The sequence below is a fragment of the Microtus ochrogaster genome, chromosome 18 (assembly GCF_000317375.1).
Source record: "Microtus ochrogaster isolate Prairie Vole_2 chromosome 18, MicOch1.0, whole genome shotgun sequence".
Lineage (NCBI taxonomy): Eukaryota > Metazoa > Chordata > Mammalia > Rodentia > Cricetidae > Microtus > Microtus ochrogaster.
In genome coordinates this window covers 48250118-48272452 of record NC_022020.1, presented here as the reverse complement: position 1 = coordinate 48272452, position 22335 = coordinate 48250118, and the positions used below count along the sequence as shown (strand labels likewise).

The 22335-nt window shown below is 41.3% G+C and overlaps 1 protein-coding gene across 4 annotated transcripts in view; it reads right to left on the bottom strand.

Annotated features, from left to right (window-relative positions):
• Htr4 (5-hydroxytryptamine receptor 4) overlaps positions 1–22335 on the bottom strand; it is a 172106-nt gene that overhangs the window by 7140 nt on the left and 142631 nt on the right. Inside the window, exon 7 of one of the 4 annotated variants that reach the window (XM_026783582.1) lies at positions 9940–10005. The exons of the other annotated variants lie outside the window; for them this stretch is intronic. Coding sequence (XP_026639383.1) covers positions 9966–10005 — 40 coding nt within the window. The 3' untranslated portion in view covers positions 9940–9965. The remainder of the gene's footprint in view (positions 1–9939; positions 10006–22335) is intronic. 4 annotated transcript variants of the gene reach the window in all.

Below are 22335 nucleotides of genomic sequence, written 5' to 3'. Positions count from 1 at the left end.
AGCGAATGATAGAGCTGGGGCAAGGACCCAGATTCCTTTTTCCAAAGCGGTTCCTGTGCCACTTGTCAGAATAAACCCGCGAACAGTCGCAAACTAGACCTGAATAAGCCCTTACAGTAGCTCTCTGGTGCCCGTGCTAAAATGTTAATCAACTATCTGTTGTGGTTTCTGATGCCAGACTACACCCTGTGACCTTGATTGAGGAGGGAAGATGCACACAACTCGTGTTCGGAAGGACTGTCCTTCAAACCAGGCAGCTGCCATCTTGGGGCATTCATCTGTACTCTCTGGAAAAAAAAATCCCATCTGGGATTGTTTACAATTTACACCGCCTTCTGAGTATTCAACTGCCTCCGTACCAACTGACTACCCTGCACATGGTCTGAAGGAGGATCGTGTGTGTGTGTGTGTGTGTGTTTGTGTGTGTGTGAGAGAGAGTGTGTGTGTGTAAATGTGTGAGTGTGTGAATGTTTATGTGTGTGTGTGAGTGTGTGTGTGTGTCTGTCTGTCTGTATACAGATGCTCCTAAAAGCCATGAAGTTGGGGATCCCAGTGCTATGAGTAGGTTACCTCCTTTGGAGTTGTTAGCCACAGCGTCCTGGGAGTCCTAAAACAATAGGCTGTGACCACAGTTGCTCGCCGCCTTCCAGAACTGAACCAACTGTTGCTAATTGCTAAAGAGATTGCATGCTTTTCTTTGCCTGCCAGACATAGAACACCCAAACCCCAGCTGCCTGCAGGCATACCTGTGAACATCCATACCTCCTCAGATTGAACAAGTATTGAGAGAAAATCAAACTCTCCATCAGCTAGTTGTATAAGCTGACCAAGCCAGCTATTCCTGTGTACCTGACACCTTTGAGGTAAGGGTCAAATTAACATCTGCCAAGCAGCTGGGCACATAGTGGGTGGCAGAATCTTCACACATGAACAAAATCAAGCTTAGAAGATGTGACTTTCCTAAGGTTGAAGTGGGATATGGGATAGTTAGGAATAAGAAGTATAAGTAGAGGTAGTTAAGAATTCTTGAGGTAGAATGCTTGGGTCCAAACCCTAACTCTGCCTCTCATTTGTTGTGTGAATTGTTCTAAGGTTCCTGGAAAGTTGTACCCATTAAATGAGAAAATTACTATCAAACTCTTGTTAATGACAGCCAGATACTGAATAATAAGTAACAGCCATATCCTGGTTATAAGACGTCTAAGGGCAGGACTTGAACCAGTTGAACCCAGCACTTAATTCCTGGTTTAGTGCAGAATCCCATTCCCAAGGAACTGACACGTGTGTTGCCTGCTGCTAACTGATCACAGGGATGAAGGAAACTTTCAAGATGGCACAACAGATGAGATGGCACACCTAGGGAGGGGTTGTCATCCCTCAGCATGCCCAAGGCCTCCAAGCTCTAGTGTGAGATCTAACTGCCAGGCTGACCTGGGAGACACCAACCCCTCTGAGGGAGTGGTTGCATCTGCTGAGATTCATGACCTGGGAAAAGTCATTGCTGCTTCTCAAGCAGCCTAGAAGCAGCTGTCTGCTCTGTATTAATTTATTCAAACATGACAGGAGCCACATTAGGTTTGGTGATTACCTGAATCTGCAATTTGTTCACTGAGCAATTAGTATCAAACTTGGAGCAGCCTGGATAGAGCAATAATTAATAGCATCACAGTGCAGCTTCTCCCTGCCTAGCTTGGCACCACCAGGAAATGCTTAGACTTTAGTACATAGGGGCCTCAGGCCTCCTCTGGGCAACAGCCCTTGCACACTCTCCCTGAAGATGCTTGCAAAATAAGAGCAGCTCCATTTAAATAGATCAAATCCTCAAGCAGATCGGAGCCCTGTTGCTTGGAATCCCAGATACTATGGAGGCAGGTGGGTTATTTTTTTCCCCAATGTTTATGAAGAATCGAGATTTTTGCCACATGGTGGTGGCACACACCTTTAATCCCAGCACCTGGGAGGCAGGGGCTGGCAGATCTCTGTGAGTTTGAGGCCAACCTGGTCTACAAGAGCTTTTCAGGACAGGCTCCAAAACAGAGAAACCCTGTCTCAAAGAAGAAAAAAAAAAGGGGAAGGAAAAAAAAAGAAAGAAGATTTTTAAATGCTGGGCATGTATTAACCCAACTACTCATTTTAAAATGCATCCTGTGGATCTACTGAGGCTCAGCCCCCCTGCCAGGCATGAAAGAAGCTGAGGTGGGGAACTGACACAGCTGTTGCTCACAGAGTTGCTAGTACTTAGTGAGCCCCACAGTCAGGGGGAACATCTGCAAACATGTGATGTCCTTGGTGGTGCAGAGAGCATATGAGGAGGACACGAACCCAGTGAGGGCATCAGGGCAGAGCTAAGAACAAGAGCAAGTGGCAAAACCCACAGTGGTGGAGCAGAGCAGAGGAGGGGCATCCATTGGCCCAAAGTGTACTGTTGGCAGAGCCCCATGGTGCTAGGGGTCATTGCCCTTGTCTTAAGTGCAATCAGGAGACAGCCCCAGGTGTAAGTAGAGCGAGGCCCTCATGTGCTGTAGGAAAATTAGGCTGTGGTATAGACGAGGCTGTACTGGGACACCACAGCACATTGGGAGCAATATTAGCTTTCTGTTTCTACTGTAAAAAGATTACCCCAAACACAGAAGCTTGAAATAACATAAACTTCAAGTCCTACAGTTCTAGAGCCCATTAATCCAAAATGAGTCTCACGGGACTAAAAAGAAGGTGTTGGCAGATCTGCCTTCTTTCAGAAGGACAATTAATTCCTGGCCATTTCCATCTTCCAGGATTCCTGCACAACATTCCTAGACTGATGGTGTCAATTTGTTAACTTCTACTTTTACTTTTATATGCTCCTTCTCTGACTTGGTCCTCTTGCCCGTTCCTTATAAGAAAACTTGTGACTACTAAGATCCTCCAGACAGTCTTGAGAACCCTGCCCACATCAAGACAACACAGAGTTCAGCCACATCATAATCAACCTCTTATCGCATGGCATACCATGTTCAAAGATCCTGGAGAACAGGATGTAGATCTAACTGAGTGGGCATCATTTCACCCAGCACAGGTGATTTTAAACGATCCCCGACCAGTCTGTAGTTCAAGAGCTATAGAGTGGCTGCGGTCGGGAGTTGGGAAGAAGTCTCGTTCTAGATATGCAGTGAGGAACAAAAATATAGGTCCTGTTAACACTTCACTGTTGAAACAGTGGGGGCACTCTGGACCCAGGAGCAGCCAGGGAAACACATGGAAGCAAGGACTATCATAGAGCACAGACTTCAGGTAAGGAGGCAGGACCATCCCAAGAGCATCCTTATACAATGAGGCTAGGAGTACTGATGTGTCCAGGCTACAAACTTAGACTCATGCTAGACGCTCAAGTCAGCCCATTCCTGGGACCAGTGATGGCATCTGGCCCCATTATTCTGGGCAAAGTTCTCCTCTCTGCTACCACCTTTGATGCTCTTAATTCTCACGTCCTTCTCTTTTCCAGAGACTGGTCTGATCTTTAGATGTCACCTCCCTACCAAGGCAGTCATTGCTCTGTTCACTGGTCATCCTGTAAGCATTCCACCCAGCTGCAGTCCAGCTGGGAAGGTTCTCAATGTTGTTGCTGGACGTTAGCCTTACATCTCTGTCAGTGTTCCTCACCAATTCTTGTCTGCTTTATCTGCCACTGTTGGATGTTTGGTCTAGCCTATGTATGGCCTCCGCAGGTTCTTGAGGGATAGAGTGCACATCTCGTGGCGGCCTAAGAGATAACACACTTCCACTCTCCCCCTGATCCTATTAATTGTTCTTTAAGTATTGTAGTTCCTATATTGACCATGATGCCAGTGCTATTTTAAACGTCCACATTTCAGAGGTGGGAAGACGGAAACTCAGGGAGGGAAAGATTTGCTAAAGGTCACTGAGTTGCTCAATCAATGATTCACAGAGCCTAGATTTAGACATCCACCTGCTGGAATCCAGAGCACTTTGCAGCAGTGTGCTCCAACATCATTCTTAGCGTTTAATCTATGGTTCTTCATACCTCATGAAGCATGAGAACTCTTACAGTCTATGGAAATACTTACTAAATGCATAATTGCTTTGCCTGGCATTTGAACTGGTTACAAATGGTAGTGGCAACTCATATCCCAATGGTCTTCCCCAAAGCTTTAGGTGCTACACCATTCCCTGCAGTTCTGCATCTTGAGCATCTGCATCAATTACTCTGTGGGCAGCACTGTATGGGTCTGGACTGGAGCTGGGTAGAGCAATCTACTCCACACAGCTCTCCCTCTGAAATACTCTGGATGTTGCTGTTTCTGGGTTTGGGCTTTTCTCTGAAAAAGTGACTGGAAAATTTTAACATCAAGAACTAACTTATTTCATATCCATAGGAAATGCCCTATGGAAACCTTCTAGAAGAAATTCTGGAGAGTGTGTTTTGTAGAGATCTACCCTTTCCTGTAAGCAAAGGTGAGTTATTGGGGATGTAACTCGGTGGTAGAGTCTTGCCTAGCATACAGAAGGCTCTAGTTTCAACCCCTACTCCCGAAAAACAACAGCAAAAACCAACAGTTACTCAGTGATTTCTGCTATCCAGAAACTTAAACCGAGTTGACAACCAGGGTAGTTCTCAAAAAGTTGTAGAATTTTCTTTCCTCCCTCGGCCTTCTCACTCTGGCAATGTGAAGGTGTTGTGCATACCTCTATAGAAATCCTTAACACATAATACCAGAGACTGGAGACTCTTCTCAGGAAGGGAGCTTGAGGTGGCAGTCACTGAACTGACTGCACTAGATGACTACTGATGTAACACAAATGTACTTTGAAGAAAGTCAACAGCAAACTAACATCTTAGAAAAAAATATTTCGAATAACTCCCTAGGCCATTATTATAGAATATGATAATTTAATTGAATATAAAATGACAACTTAGAACAAAGTTGTTTTTAAACTAATTTACTATTAGGTAAATAAAAATAGAGTTCCATTCAAAGTACTGGTTAGACTGGGCAGAGGTAGTGCACATCTTTAATCCCAGCACTTGGGAGGCAGAGGCAGGCAGATCTCTGTGAGTTCAAGGCCAGCCTGGTCTACAGAGTGAGTTCCAGGACAGCCAGAGCTGCACAGAGAAACCAAACCAAACCAAACCAAACCAAACCAAACCAAACCAAACAAAAAGAACAAAAGAAGAGAGAGATGTGGGGGGTAATGGTCAATGGTAATTATCTAGTTTTGATAAATGTACCAAGTTTATATGAAATATTCACTTAAGGAGGCAATGGACCAAAGTAAGACAGTTCTCTAAGCTATTTTTATTCTCTATAGATGCTGTTTTAAATTTTTTTTTTAAAAAAATCATTGTTTATAAAACTGGGGGAAAAATGCTCTCCCTGGCTTCTGTGTTGTGGTTCTAGTCTAACAAGTGAAAAACTTTACAAACTTAAATAAATAAATAATAAAACTCTCAACTCTTCCTAGACATGTAACTGAACTCAGGTCCCTGGGCCAAACTCCAAATGCACACAGCAGAGGTATGGAATATACTGGAAAGTCCAAGGACCCATCATGGGTGGGAAGGCCTGGCTGCTCAGAGCATCACTGTAGAGAGAAAAAAAAACCCAGGAGATCCAGCAGTTTCAGACAGGGAGTGAGAGAGAGCTCAAACATGTTTTGTTTTGTTTTGCTTGTTATTGTTGCTTGAACAAGGTTGGCTGATGTGGGAGTCCCCTCTATGTGCTGTGATTACCATTAATGGATAAAGAAACTGCTTTGAACCTATAGCAAGGCAGAACTTAGGTAGGCAGGAAAAGCTAGGCTGAATGCTTGGCAATAAAAGGGCCGAGTCAGAGAGAAGCCATGGAGCCACTACCGGAGACAGATGTGCTGAAACTTTGCTAGTAGGCCATGACTTCATGGTGATGCACAGATTAATGAAGATGGATTAAATTAATATGTAAGAGTTATCCAATAAGAAGCTAGAGCTAATGGGCCAAGCAGTGATTTAAATAATACAGTTTCTGTGTGGTTATTTTGGTTCTGGGCAGCCGGGAGAACAAGCAGCCTACTCCTACAGTTGGCCACGAGGAAAAGCCAAGTGCCTAACTGAGTGATAGGGAGGGGATGAACAACTTCTGTTAGTTCCACTCACTAGTTCCAGAAAATAGTTAGGGAGAGCTGAGAAATACTTGTGACATTCACTTTGCAGAAGGACAGTCTCCCTAAATGATAGACTGTAGGCAAAAACTTTCTGACTCTAGTGGCACAAGAAATAATAACAATAATAAAAACTGAAAAATTGGGTTACATGAAATTGTGATGCTTCAGCATAGCAAAGGAAACAATTCTAGGAGTCAAGAGACAGACTATAAAATGGAAAAATATTACTGGCTACACATTAAGCAAGATGTTACTATAAGGAATCACAACAATTATAGCAATACCCCCAAATCATCCGACCAGCAAATGGGCTGGTTTGTCTGTAGGCATCTCTCAAAAGAAGAAGCACATGTGATCGATAAGTGCTCAGAAATGTGTTTAACATCTTTAGCTACCAGGGAAATGGAAACAAAAAGAACTTTGAGATTTCATGTCACAATCAGCGCGGTGGCTATCAAGTAAACAAGTGATAGCACATGACACATGATAGTGAAGATGGGGGAAGGAGAAGCTACCACTCAAAACTGCTGGGAGTGTAAAACCAGCCACTATGGAATTTATTATAGAGTTTCTTAGAAACAGCAAGAAAAAATAGAATTACCATATGGTCCAGCTATCCTATTCCTGGATGTATACACAAAGAAAACACAAGAAATCTAAGTCAGCATATGGTGAAGATACTGGAATAGCCATGTTTACTGCTGTATAGCTGCAACAGCTAAGGACTGGAACCTGCTTAGATGTTTAATCAACAGAGGAATAAAATCACACACACATACAGACACACGTACACACCCTGAAATTTTAGACAGTCAGAAAAATGAAATTTACAGAAAAACAGAGACAGTTAGAAATCATTATGCTAATCTAAACAAATCAGTATCAAAAAGGCAGATACCACATGTCTTGTATATGGAGAACACAAATTTAAGTTACATCTACGTAAAAAAAAACTAAATTCAATGTAAGTATAACAAAGTGTCAAAGCATAATTCAATGGAACCGAGACTAAAAGATCAATAAAGAAGAAATAATAAAACCAAAAGTTCATGTTCTCAAAAAGTAAACAGAAGGTGATAAACTAAGAGCTAGTTTAAGGCACAAACAACTACACCAAACATTGAAGAGAGATGCTGGTGACTCCAGACCCCATAGACATTGGAAGGGTAATCAAGTAGTCAATGCCCACAACCCTGATAATCTACATTAAAAAGACTATTTGAAATACAAATATACCAAAACTCACAGAGAAGAAATTGACATGGAACATCAATTTACTAGACTAGGCGTATCTATTCATGAAGTCTCCTGACTAATAACCTTTTGCAACAGTAGTCCAAGCTTCAGAAGTGTTGATTCTATTAAAAAGTGGAGGAAGGAAATCATATTATTTATCTACAGTATCCTTCCAAAGACAGAAACAGAAAGACTGTCTCCTAAATGAGTCTTTTCATGAAACTAGCATGATTTTACTGCTGGAACCAAAGACACTGCCAAAAGAAAATGCCTTAACCCACTGTGTATTGCTCTAACAAAATATTTGAGAATGGGTTAACCTATAAAATTACGTAATTGGCTTATGATACAAGGGGCTGAAAAGTCCCAATTCCATGGCTCTGGCATTGAGTAAGCCCCTGCCAACCCTAGGCTTCCATCATTACAAGGTAAGGACTGCATAGGAAATAGCTACGTGACAAAAGATGGCAGAGGAGGAAGAGCCCTGAAAGCTGGAACCGCTTTATAGCAATCTGTTCCCTTAGAAATTAAACAGTCCCATGGGATCTGACATTTACCTAGAAATAATAATTAACTCTTTATGAGGATGGTGCCTTACTTAATCCCCCCAATTTAAGCCCCACCTCTATCCATCACCTTCCAATACTGTTATATTGAGGACCAAGATCCTAGCACGTGGACTTTTAGGGTACAAACCTTATTGAGACTGTAGCCATTATTCATGAATATATATGCAACAATCCTCAAGAAAGTCTTAACAAATAAAAGCTAACAATGTACAAAAAGAACTGTGAATGAATGTATGAAATTTATGCCTTGGCAAGGCTGAAGCATGCGTGGGCAGCCCGTATATGTTGGTTCTGTTGAACTTGTCCATATTGGGTTTCATAGTCTAAGTTGAACATGACTGACCAGGTTCCCAAATTTATTTATTTATAGTGTGCAAGGGAAATTTAGCTTGAAAATTCAATGAGGCTGGGGACATGTATCAGGAGGAGAGTGCTTTGCCTGGAATTAATAAGACCTGAGTCCAACCTTCAGCATGAAAAGAATGGTAAGTAAAGTCGGTATAATCTATCACATCAACAGACCAAATCAGAAAAATACTAAACAAAGCAAAAATGGATGATCATGTTAGCAAATCCACAAAGGGCATTTGACAAAATTCAATAGCCATTCTAAGTAAATGTTTTCAGTAAGCAGGGAATAAAGGGAACTTCCTCAATTTGATGAAGATCACCCCCCCCCGCAACACATGCAACCAGCATTGTGCTTAATGGGAGAAACCACGAGTTCCTGCTAAGACCAGGACCGATGAGAGCATCCACTCTGATTGCTACTTTTCAGTGCCATGCTGGAAGTTTTAGGGAATGCAATACAACCAAAAAGTTATACAGCTAGAAAAAAGATAAAAAAAATAACTGACCTTGCAGATGGCAAGATAATGACATGCATGGAAAAATATGAAAAACTCTGACGCTAGCAAGTCATTATGTTAAAATTTGCAGAAGTCTCTATGCATTTGCAAGAATATACAGATGTTTATAGCAGCTTTGTTCAAAATTGTTAAAGCTTTGAGGTAACTGAGCTATCAAAACAGTAACACATCTGGCAATGGAATATGATTATTCAAAGGTAGAGGAATAAGCTATTTCCATAAAAGTATATGAGAATAATTTAAATATAAATTACTAAGTTAAGGAAGCCCATCTATGGGTGCTAGATAGTGCGTTATTCCAGCCAAATGAAATTCTGGAAAATAAAAAAGTATGGGCATAGAAAGTTCTGTGTCTGCCAAGTGTAAAGCTCAAAGTAAGAACCGAAAGACAGAGCACAGAGATTTTAGTATAGTGATGATGTAGTTCTATAAAATGCCACAATGGTAGATAGGCATCATTACACACTTGTCCAAACCCAGGCTGTACACCACCAAGAGTGAGAACTAATGTCTTCTATGGGCCCTTGCAGGAAATGAGAAATCAGTGCAGGCTTGTTTCTAATCAATGGACCACTCTGTTGAGGGATGTTGACAATGGGGGAAGCTGCAACAGCAGATGGCATATGTGAAATATCTGTATCTTTCAATATTTTATATGAAAAAAAGAAAGTTCCATATAGCCAAAGTATACCTAAAACATCTTAAAACATTACCTTGATTTAGTCATAATGATTTGTTGAGGTACATGAGGGAAGGCCCCCATTACAGTCAAGGTGATTAAAAAAAAAAGAGTTGGGCATGGGAGGTAATCTAGATAAGAAAACATTTTATATGGGTATAAGGACTATGGTTATATTAGCGCTCAGGTCCACCACAGTGCATATTTCCCATAAGATTTGCAAAGTTAAGAAACAAAAAACTCCACTGAGAAGTTAACAGGTAGAAAACAAACCTTTCATCCCATATGAACCTTGGCCTTCAGGTCATTAGCCATCAAGGTGCAGAAGGCATCTTGGGCTTAGCAGGCCTCCCCCTGTACACTCTCAGCCTGCTTGAGAGATGCCAGAGGATGAACACGCATTATGTTTTACATGAAGCAATGGATGGACAGATCCGGACAGACTCACACAGCCTTGCAGGACACGCTCAGGGTTTAGACGGGAACAGGTCTACTGCAGAAGAGCAGGGGGAAGCTTGACACAGATGAACAGCCACAGATGAGAAAGAGTCAAGCATAAATTGGGAGAAAAAAAGAAAGAAAACAGAAAGGTTAGTAGATGCTCAGTTTAACCTACATGAATATCCAGTTGTTCCCAATGGAGACTTAGTATTGAGTGGAGTATGATCATTGCACAGTGTGGTTATTCCGTGTAGTGTGTTTAAAGCACTGCTTTATAGACATTGGCATTGGATTTAAAATATGAAAATGTAGGATAAGTATATTTACTATCCTTTTAATATCTAATTATACCACTTAGAGCTTAGGTGGTAAGATATGTATGTATATTAGCTGCCCAGACTAAATAATTACAATTTTTAAATATTGGGCACTAAACTGCTATGCTTTCCTAATAAAAACAGTGGAACTTTCTTTTTTTTTTCTACCAGAAATTTGAAAATAGAGAATCAAGGAACAAGTGTCTCTGTAGAAGGACATAGAGTCCTTTGGGGGTGTGCTCATGTGGGAGACCTATTTTCAGTCTTTTTTTAAGAAAATTCATACTGATAGTCATAGTGGTTCCACCGGTTTGAAATCCCATGAACAGTGAATATGTTTTCTTTTCTACATCCGTGCCATAGTTTACTGTCTTGATGTGGGATTCCCCTTTGTATGCTATGAATACCATTGGTTAATAAAGAAACTGGCTTGGCCTGATAGGATACAACAGAGCTATGTGGGGAAAACTAAACTGAATGCTGGGAAAAAGAAGGGAAGAGTCAGAGAGAAGCCATGGAGCTCCAGCCAGAGTCAGACATGCTAAAACTTTGCCAGGAAGCCACAGCCATGTGGTGCTACACAGATTAATAGAAATGGGTTAAATTAGCATGTAAGAGTTAGCCAATAAGAATCTAGAGCCAATGAGCCAAGCAGTGGTTTAATTAATATAGTTTCTGTGTGGTTATTTCGGGAGTCTGGGCAACTGGGAAACAAACAAGTGGCTTCCTACATTGTCTTTTTAATAAAATCTTCTCAAAGTAGTTTTAATTTACATTTCCCTAATGGCTGAGGATGCTGAGCAAAAAACAATTGCTTTAACATTTTTGTTTCCTCTTTTGAGAAATCTCTGATTATTTCCATGACCCATTTTTTAATTGAATGATTTGTTTTCTTGATGTTTGGTTTTTTGTTTGTTTTGTTTTTGCTTTGTTTTGTTCATTTTATATTCTAGACATTGTTCCTCTCTCTAGACAGCAATTTTTTTTCTATTTGCCTCTTCACTTGATTGATGGTGTCCTTTACTGTAAAAAGCTTTTACATTTTATGAGATCCCATTTGTCAATTGCCAGTTGGAATTCCTGTACCATTGGTGTTCTATTCAGCAAGTCTTTTCCTGTGTCTATAAATTAACACATATTCCCAACTTCCTAATTTAACCAATTCAGAGTGCTTGATCTTCTGTTGAGGTTCTTGATCTATTCAGAGTCAAATCTTGTGCAGGATGAGAGATAAGGATCTAGTTTCATTTACACAGAACTATCCAGTTTTCCATCACCGTTTGTGAAGATGCTGCTTTTCTTCAGTGCATATTTGGTGGCTGTTTGTTAAAAATCAGATGGTTGTAAAAGCCTGGGTTTTTTTTTATCTAGATATTTAGTTCTGTTTCCATGATCATTATGTCTAATTTTCATGACAAAACCATGCTGTTCTGATTGTTACTTGAAATCAAGGATGGTGATACCTTCAGCAGTGATTTTAATGATCAAGAGTTATTTGGATATCTGGAGATCTTTTGAGTTTTTTTTCAGTCTCTGGGAAGTTGAGACATTGAATGTTCAAGGTTATTACTGAAAGATGCATGTTGATGAATCAACACATGTCATTTTATTGATGTTGTGATCTTTGTTTTCTTGGTTTTCCTTTGTTTAATCACTGACCCAACATTGATATCATTTCCCCACTCAGTTCTTGGTGATATACTTATCCCTTTCTACAGTTTGAAATATTACTACCAGTATCCTCTGCAGAACTAACTTGGTGGGCATTCATTCCTTTAGCCTGCCTTCATTGTGAAAAGTTTTTCTTTATCCTTTGTTTATCACTGATAGTTTTGATCCATATAAATTCTGTAGTCTTCCAGAACCTGTAGACCGTCAGTCTAAATCCTTCTTTCTTTAAAAGTCTCTCTAGACTTAAAATCTCAGTTGTTATTCTGATGGGCCTGATGCTCTGTGTAACTTGGTTTTTATAGTTTTTACTTTTTGGTATCTTTCATTTGTTCTATACATTTAGTGTTTTGACTATTATATACCATGAGGAGTTTCTTTATTGATCCTGTCTATGCAGGATAGACATATGTTTGGGGATTTTCTTCTATTATCTTGTTGAAAATATTTTTCTGACCTTTCTTGTCTATAGTTATGATTCCCTGGAGGAAATTCATGATTCTCCACATGGTCCACAAACTACAGGATTGAAGTTTCTATGAGGATGAGGGTCACCTCTGCATATTTTCTTGGAAACTCATCACCTAATAATTTCTTTTGTAGATCTAACATTAATCAGTCATATGACTGAGAAAATTTGAGAGAATATGTCTGAAAATATTAGGGGAAATAATGTTTCTTTGTGAAAAGGAAACTCAGAAGATGATAGAATGTTCATAAATACTATTTTAAACTACACACCAAAATGGGCTTTATTTGCCATCTATGTCAAAGAAATCTTAAGATGAGACTTAAATGCCAGCATAACAAAAGCTCAGATTTTCAAAAATTATACAATTTTAAGTACATGGCTTTTCTATAGTCCATGTAAACCTTCCTAAGTTAGCAGTGTAGTTTTTTGATATCTTCATTTGTTTGAGTTTTTAGTGAAAAGATAGTCATGTTAAAAACCACATCAAGTTGAAGCTGCAGTTTACTAGTTGAAATTGCCACTCATATTTGTATTTTCAAATAATATGCTATAAGCTCTTGCGTATCCAACATCTTACTCTCTCTATACCACAAACCCAGCTTTTAGTGTTTGAACAGGAGAGAGTCACAAATCCTAGGCCTTTCCCTGCCCAGACAGCATAGAAAACTTTGAATGAGCACAGGAGCAGATGTTAACTGGTCAGTGTTACCTTTTGTGTGTTGAAATATGTTTATTACAGGCAGGTATAAGGCTATCAATCTGAGACAGAACTATGCCAGACAAACATGGTGGTAACAGCTGTCTTGGACACTGGTGCTGTGAAATGGCTAAAGACTGTGTTCAAGGTTTAGAGAGTGGCCGGTTACAGGGAGGAAGTCCTAGACAATCAGCTCACAGTACGTCAAATGTCACACTCTTTTTGGAGGCACTCACAGAAACACAAAAGTGTTTCATAAATATTAATACTTTAAATTGGCTTTCCTCAGAAGAGAAGACCACCTTGGCAACTTGGCCACTAGGCTTAGGTTACCTGCTTTGGTTTCTTCCTTGACAGCCGTCCCCTGGGCAAATGTTGGAGCACAAATCACAGTGCTGGTCCTAAGCAAAATTCATCACCATCTTGAAAAGCAGATGCTGGTCGCTTAGCCTAACACAGTTAAACCCTTAACCACAGAGTATACATCGTCTATTTTGTCCTGGACATCAGATATGCTTCTAAAGATTCATATGGGTAATTTTAATGATTGGCTCAGCGTCCTCATTGATGCAGGAGCTGGCTGTCTCTAGGTAGTAAGGGAAGAAGTTCATGGTGAAAACTGTAAGTTGATCACATATGCTGCAATGAGAGCAGATCCCGAGGTTAAAAGGGAGATTAAGGGTCCAAAAGGCAGCACAGAGCACAGGGAAGGCTAATAAAAAGGCTTGCCGTTGGGGATGGGGTAATCAGGCTAATCAGATAAGAGATGGGAATTACAGCCCTAGAGGGTTAAAAGTGACGCTTTCAATTTCTCCTGCTCAGTGTTCCCTTCACCCTGTTCCTGATCGCTTTCTTTCCTGCAAGATTAATGAACTGTTAGCACCATGACACTAGTGAGTGCTGGCTCCATTTATAGAAAACCTTTCTTTCTCTAACCAGCATTCCCTCCCAACTGGTGTCTTCTCATTTGGATCCAGCTTATTCTCCCGAGTAGCCCCAAACAGAAGGGTCTGTGCATCCCAGTGACTGTAAGAATAACATATTACAATAAATAAATAAATAAAACATATTATACTGAGTGGGAACTATTCCTGCTCCTGCATTCTTTAACACTCTCAAACAGGGCTGATTGTTTACCTCCCTGTGGTGGTTAGCATCACCTGGAATTCTCTGTGATTAGCTCTTGGTGGAACTAATAACAACAACCAAGAGTTCAGCGAGGAGTCTCCGAATACTACAGCAACACCTCTCTTCTCTACCTAAAGATAACCTTCCAAATCAGTGAGCCTTAGACCTCTTGACAGCAGAAAGAAAGTGAGAAGCCTGTCTCAGTGAAGAATTCTGCCATTATATCAACCAATCAGACCAGGTAGAAATGAAAACTAAAAACTCCAAACCAAAGCCAGCCATCTACAGCTCAATGGGGACTCATAGCCTTCTGGGCCATGGAATGTCTTCAGTAGCTAGGTAGCATCTGGCCATGGCTCCTGCTTTTTCTAAGACCTTTTACTTGGCTCCTCCTCCTAGCCCTCCTCAAATGTATGCAAAACCAGGTAAACAAATCACCCACCATCCTTCTAACCAGCTGCTCCTAGCCTGTCTATCTTCTTTCCATATCCGCACTTAGGTCTCCTGAAGCAGAGGCCACTTTTCTGCCCTACCTTTCTGTTCCTAGATTCATTTCCCCTGCCCAGCTAGAAGAGACCATTGGTACACCCTCCATTGTCAATAAGAGGCTGGCCCAAGTCCCTGGCCAAGACAGAGCCACTTAAGCCACCAAGATGGACGACCCGTGTGGGAACCTGCCCCTTTGTGGAAATGGAAACTGCGTGTTCCACACACGTCAGGAATCTGACCCTTATCTCAGCAAGAGCAGCACGAGCACAGAGTCCCATTGTCTTAACAACCAAAGGTCCTCTTGAGATATTTCTACTTATGACAGCTCCTTCGTTCCCAGCAGCCCCTCCCCTAAGTGGTCTTCCACCACTTGCCCAACCAACTTAGACCATCCTATCAAAACCCAGACTCCCTTTTATTAGGACTGCTCTTCCTTCTCTTGGCAACAGCCTGACAGTTAGTACTTTAATATAGCTTTGTTCATTGGCCTCAGCATGGCTCCGGGGGTCTCACTCATAAACCTTATACTTTCTTTAAACCCCCCCCCCAACTTTTATAATCAGGAGTTTGCTCCAAAGCTATATCGATATCACTTGTTCTTAATTGTTTTGTTTAAGCACCAATCTGAGAGTGCTTCACTCAAACAAAGTCTTTCGTCCAAATCAAGTCAAAAAGCAGTTCGGATGCGACTGCAGCAGCTAAGCTGTCCAATCCTCCCTGGCTTCTCATTGAACACTCCAGGCACCTGTTCGCTCCTGGTGGCAGCTTGGGACCTGGCAGGTTCTGAAGCCAGTCATCTCCTGGGCAGGAACCATCAGAAAGCGGCTGGCTATTGTTAATGGACCACTCACTGCAGCGTAAACAATGAGCCTCTGCATCATGCTCGTGTTTGTGCGGTCAGGGCTTTTTCCACCAGGCTTGGCCATCAGCGTTAGCTAGTTACAAATGCAGTCCCAAGGCCAAATTACTGGAATGCAATTATCCCAGCTTCCTGTGTGTAGAGCCCTGCCAAGGAAGAATACTCATGTGTGTCTACCTCATCAAGCTCCCAGGATTCAACAGCTAACGCTGGAAGAAAACAGGCAATCAATAGATCGTCAATCATTTTTATGAAGTGGTAGCGCAGTGTAGGAAGGGACTTACTAATACAGAATGCAAAGGTCATGTCGTGCGCCCTGTTCTGCTTCTTATGGCATCTCCCTCTATCACTCTTACGTGTCAATCTCTTGCTCCTTGGACTGAGATCGTAACGCCAGTTGTTAGACTGCTGTGCCATTCGAGAGAGATGGTTTGTGTGAAAGCTCTGAAAACGATGAGAGTGACATTGATGGTGATGACAGAATCCATGATAAATAATATTAGTTGACTAAATGCCATGCCAGGGCACCATACCAAGCACTAGATGTGGGATAGGCACAGCATCACTTAATTCAAATTCCTTCTGAAGAAGAAAAATGTGCTGATGAGCCAGAGGAGGAGAAGAAAGGCTCACAAGGCATAGTAGCTCACGCCTATAATCTTGACACTTGAAAGACAAGAGCAGGAGGATTGCCATGAGATTGAGACCAGCGTGGGCTGTATAGTGAGCACCAGACCATTTAGAGCTACAAACCAAGACCCAGTCACACAACATAAAGGGCAACCCTGCATTTCATGAATGTTTTCTTATACACCAAGCTCCATGCATCTTAGCATAGGTATTTTTTTTATTTCTTTTTTTTAAATTTATTTATTTATTGAGGATTTCTGCCTCCTCCCCGCCACTGCCTCCCATTTCCCTCCCCCTCCCCCGATCAAGTCCCTCTCCCTCATCAGCTTGAAGAGCCATCAGGGTTCCCTGACCTGTGGGAAGTCCAAGGACCGCCACCTCCATCCAGGTTTAGTAAGTTGAGCATCCAAACTGCCCAGGATTATGATCTACTTGGCACATGAAGGAAACTGGGTATCTAACCTAGATAGTTACTCAAGACCACTGGAGGGAGTCACATGGGTTCATACACAGGCATTCTATCCTAGGACAGAGTTTGCTAAACTTTCTAGTGTCTGTAAAGCTTTCCAGCAAGTCTGGGCATCTGTATTCAGTAGCCTTTTACATGTCTTTGTAAATTTGGTTTAATTTTGTCATTATTACTCTCTGGTTTTGTCTTGAAAACATAATAACCATTTTTAACTCAAGGTTATGACCAAACAGGCTGATTTAGTTTTGTAACTACAAATACATGTTTGTATCATATGCTTTAAAATAATATATGTATGTGTGTATGTGTATGTGTGCTCTAGAAATATTTCAGTTTTATAGATAAGGGAACTAAAGATCAAGGACTCAAGTTACTCGCCTAAGATCATTTAGTAAGTGCTGAAATCAAGATTTTAATCTAATTTACCTTCTTTTAGAAAAAGTATCAACCCCTATAACATATGCTAAAATATAAGAACATCACAGAGAGCAAATTTTGTACTTTCCCCAGTCAATTTCCAAATAAAGTATGCTTTTTATCCCTGGAATTGGTTTGTATAGAAAACAGAAGGCTGGGTTCACAATCCTGATGGTGGATACAATGCCCAACATTGGAGTCAAATAATAAATAAACTTCTGTTGGGCAAAATAATTGATTATTTACTTTGAGGCAGGGTTTCACTAAATAGCCCCTGGATGGCCTGGAAATTATTCTGTAGACCAAGTTGGCCTCAAATTCACACAGATCTGCCTGCTCTGCCTCCTGAGTACTGAGCTCAAACATGTACACCATATGCCCAGCTGAAATAATTGATGTTTGATTTAGTGTTTGAGTGTGAGCTAAAATAATAATATTTCCCTAATATTTCCAAGTTGAGATCATATGTACTTGGTTGCAAATAATGGTATAGTTTCCATAGGGATATCTTGAGGGAAAGAAAATTTTATGCTAAAATATTTTACATTAAAAAATTTTTTTTCTGAAATGAATGATTCTTTTGACAGAAATGGCACCAGGAATGTATAGTATGACTCCCAAATCAATGTCATAAACTGGGAGGCACAGCAACAAGAAAGGTTTTAGAAATTTCATCACAAATGAATGTTATATAATCTTGTATTAAGGTGGGGATTTTTTAAAGTTTTGTTTACTTTGGAGTTTTGTCTTATAAATTAAATTCTCAGAAGCATATTAAAATATTTGTGGAGAGCCGGGCGGTGGTGGCGCATGCCTGTAATCACTAGGGAGGCAGAGGCAGGCGGATCTCTGTGAGTTTGAGGCCAGCCTGGTCTACCAAGGGAGTTCCAGGACAGGCTCCAAAGCTACAGAGAAACCCTGCCTCGAAAAACCAAAAAAAAAAAAAATTGTGGAGATATCCAGAATTTTAAAGAAAAAGGTGATATATTTTCCATGAGACCCTCAAGGGGTTTTATAATAATTTGACTGTAGGCTATGTTGTAAAATCATTCCTGGGTAGTTTATATCTGCCCAGAAAGGGCAGAGGTGGGGGTCACAGGGTGTAGTAGTGAGTTCTGGGGTTTCCAGATGTCCTGGTAATGTGATGCTTTTGTTAATCCCCGGGACACCCACATAGAGTCTCACAGTCTCTCTGGCTGATTAAGAAAGCACATTCATCTACATGAAAGATCACCACTGGCTGCAATTACTACTTAGGGGCTCCAATGGGGAAGACAGACACACAACACATCAATGAAGAGTCTGCAGCATTGGCATCTAATTTTATGCCCAACACACGGTGGGTGCTAAATAAAAGTTGGTTTACATGGGTATAAGCACAAATATCTCTTACATTCTTGAAGTTATTACATTCTTAGTAACAATACTCCACTCCCATTATCTCCTGTCCTCAAGCGACAGTCGCTTTTACCTCCTGCTATTACTGGTAGTCATTGGCTCATGTGGAGATAGCTCAGTAATTTGAACACTTCTCTTCAGTATGATACAAAAGTATCTAGGAAGATTATGGCTGATGTTTTCAGAGAACTAGGTCTTGTGGAAAATGTATGAAAGAGCTCAAAATAGCCTGGATTAACTCTTACAGATGAGGCAGTCCGTGAATTAGGCCATGGTGTTGAGTAGGAAGTGGCAGGAGAAGGGAGAAGGCATGGCTAGTGGGCTGCAACGGAGCAGAAAGAAGGCCCAGAGAGCCCAGAGAGCTGGGAAAGGAAGTGGGAATTGGTACAGCTTTCTTTAGTCTACTCTGAACTGGGCACTGTGCTGTTGATACAGACAACTCAGCAATGAGCTCTTGGGTATGTATCACTTAAATGCTTTGCGCTACCATCTTTGAAAAGGGGAAGTGTTAGAGGAGAGTACTACTCTATTGCTGTTGTTCTGTATAAATGGGTGATTTAAAAAGCAGTTTACTCAGCATGTGCAGAAGTAGGCAGGAAAGAGGTAGATGGTAGAGGAAGCTGTCATAGTAGGAAGCCATGGGGAGTGAGCTCTGAGAGGTGGCTGGGAAACCAGAGAGCCTGGACCAGATAGACTAAGGGAATTTAGAGAATAAATAGAAGATTGGACAGCACAAAGGTCAGAAATGACTTCACACCTGGAACATTAAAAAAGCAGTGTGTATAGTCGTCATAGCTTGAACTTGTTGGTCACTCCTCTATACTTCAAAAATTATATATATATTGGCTTTTGAAACAAGGTTTCTCTGTAGCTTTGGTGCCTGTTCTGGAACTAGATCTTGTAGACCAGTCTGGCCTCGAACTCACAGAGATCTATCTGCCTCTGCCTTCCAAGTGCTGGGATGAAAGGTAAGTGCCACCACTGCCCGGCCAAAAATTATATTTTAATTAAACTATTATGTTCTAATTAAACTTACTGTGGTTACTACTTTCTCTCTGGATTCCTCTCTGTCTCTCTTTCTCTTTCTTTTTTTTTGTGACTGTATCTTTCCCCTGCCGTTAGCATATCTGTACACATCAAAGCCCACTGAACAAAGCTCATCCATGTATCTATCCAGTGAACTTGAGTGGATGAGTAGACTTGGTAATGTATCATGAAAAACGGAAGACACTGGAGAGTAACAGCCTGTCAAGGCTCACCCGGCTACTCAGTGGCAGAAGGCAAGGTGAAGTCAGAATCCATGTGATCCCATCGTTCATTCTACCACAGGGAAAACATCAGCCTCAGTAGCAATACATGAACAGCAATAAAATGCCTGGGTGGTAGAAAGCAAACAGACTGACTGCTCTCTACCAAGAGGGAAGAAGCCATTAGACGAAACTGAATTCGAGAATGAGTTTGAGCTTCGTGTTTTCCCAGCTTAGTGTTACCAGAGGCTCTGTGCTCAGCTAAAAGCCCGTGGTGAAAAGGGGTGACCTTGGTAAGATTGCCAGCTCCTGGCTACCAACACTGACTCACACCACTTTGGCCCACTCTCTCTGGCTGGTTGGGATAGGAGGTTGCAGAAGCAGTGCCTTAGCTGACCCACGCAGGAGCTTTTCACTTGACATTAGGAAACCCTGCCTCCAATTCCCTTTCGCGGAGTCTCAGCAACTGATGACTCGGTGCCCTCAGCACACTGGCAAATAAATGCCTGACGGTGATGGAGAGAGATTGCTATAAGGCCTCGGAGAAAGAGTGTGGGTGAAGAGGAGGGCCTGTGTTCTGGCCAAGAACTGGAGCATTAAGCACTGGCATATGGGCTCCATTTGCTGGAATGAAATGGCATAATCACTGAAAAAATGAACTGAAATTAAATCATTTGATTTTAACCAAGTTTTGAGAAATTACACATCGTATCTGCCCGTTTTTCTTTTTTTGAAAGGTCTAGACCAATTTAAATGACTGTCCACCCAAGGTACTAGTATATCCATATATACTAAAAATTGTCTTCTAATTTGGAAGGAATGCTTCTTCAATACTTGATGCAATTCCATCTATCTATAACCTATATTCTTTTTTCCACTTTTAAATTATTTTTTAAAGAAAACAAACTATCTTCTTTCATTTTACACATCAATCCCAGGTCACATTCTCTCCTCTCCTCCCATTTCTTCCACTCCCTCTGCCCCACCCCCTATCCACTCCTCAAAGAGGGCAAGGCACATTGCTTTGAGGAAGGTCCAAGGCCCTCCCTACTATATCCAGACTGAACAACGTATCCATTCAAAGAGAATAGGCTCTTCAAAAGTCAGTACAAGCAGTTGGGATAAGTCCTGGAGTCACTGTCAGTGGCCCCTCAGTCTGCTCCAGCCACACAATTGTCACCCACTTTCAAAGGGACTAGCTTGGACCTATACTGCTTCCTTCCCTCTCCAATTGGAGTTTGTGAGCTCCCATTAGCTCAGGTAAACTGTTTTAGTGGCTGTACCCATCATGATCTTGACCTCTTTGCTCATATTCTCACTCCTCCCACTCTTCAACTGGACTCTGGGAGCTCAGTTCAGTGCTCCAATGCAGGTCTCTGCCTCTGTTTCCATCAGTTGCTGGGTGAAGGTTCTATAGGACTTTTAAAATATTCATCAGTCTAACTGCAGGGTAAGGCCAGTTCAGCCCTGCCCCCCTCCTCTATTGCTTAGAGTCTTAGCTGGGGTCATCCTTATGGGCTCCTGGGAATTTTCCTAGTGCCAGATATTTTGCTAGCCCCACAATGGCTCCCTCAATCAAAATATCTCTTTTTTTGCTCTCATCTCTGTCCCTCCTCCATCTCAACTATCCCATTCCCTCAACTTCTTCTCCAGACTCCCCTTCTCCCCTCCTCTTCCCCTTTTGCTCTCCCTACTCCCCCTACTCCCATGCTCCCAATTTTTCCAGGCAATCTTATCTATTCTCCCTTTCCAGGTGGATCTATGTATGTTTTTCTTAGGGTTCATCTTGTTACTTAGCTTCTCTAGGACCATGAACTATAAGGCTTAATATCCTTTGCTTTACAGCTAGTATCCACTAATGAGTGAGTACATACCATGTTCATCTTTCTGGGTTACTTACCTCACTCAGGATGTTTTTTTTTTTTTAGTTCCACCCATCTACATACAAATTTCAAGATCTCATTGATTTTTTTCTGCTGAGTACTCTAATATGTAAATGTGCCACATATTCTTTATCCATCCTTCAGTTGAAGTTGTTTCTAGGTTCTGGCTATTACAAATAGTGCTGCTATGAACATAGTTGAACAAACGTCCTTGCAGTATGATTGAGCATCCTTTGGGTATATGCCCAAGAGTGGTATTGCTGGGTCCCAAGGTAGGTTGTTTCCCAATTTTCTGAGAAACCACCATACTGATTTCCAAAGTGGTTGTACAAGTTTGCATTCCCACTAGCAATGGAGGAGTGTTCCCCTTACTCCACATCCTGTCCAGCATAAGTTATCATTGGTGTTTTTGATCTTAGCCATTCTGACTGGTGTAAGATGGTATCTCAAAGTTGTTTTGATTTTCATTTCTCTGATGGCTAAAGGATGTTGAGCATTTCCTTAGGTGTCTTTTGGCCATTTGAGATTTTTCTATTGAAAATTCTCTGTTTAGTTCTGTACCCCATTTTTTAATTGGGTTATCTGGAATTTTGATGTCTAATTTCTTAAGTTCTTTATATATTTTGGAGATCAGTCCTCTGTCTGATGTAGGGTTAGTGAAGATATTTTCCTATGCAGTAGACTGCCTTTTTGTCCTTTGCTTTACAGAAGCTTCTCAGTTTCAGGATG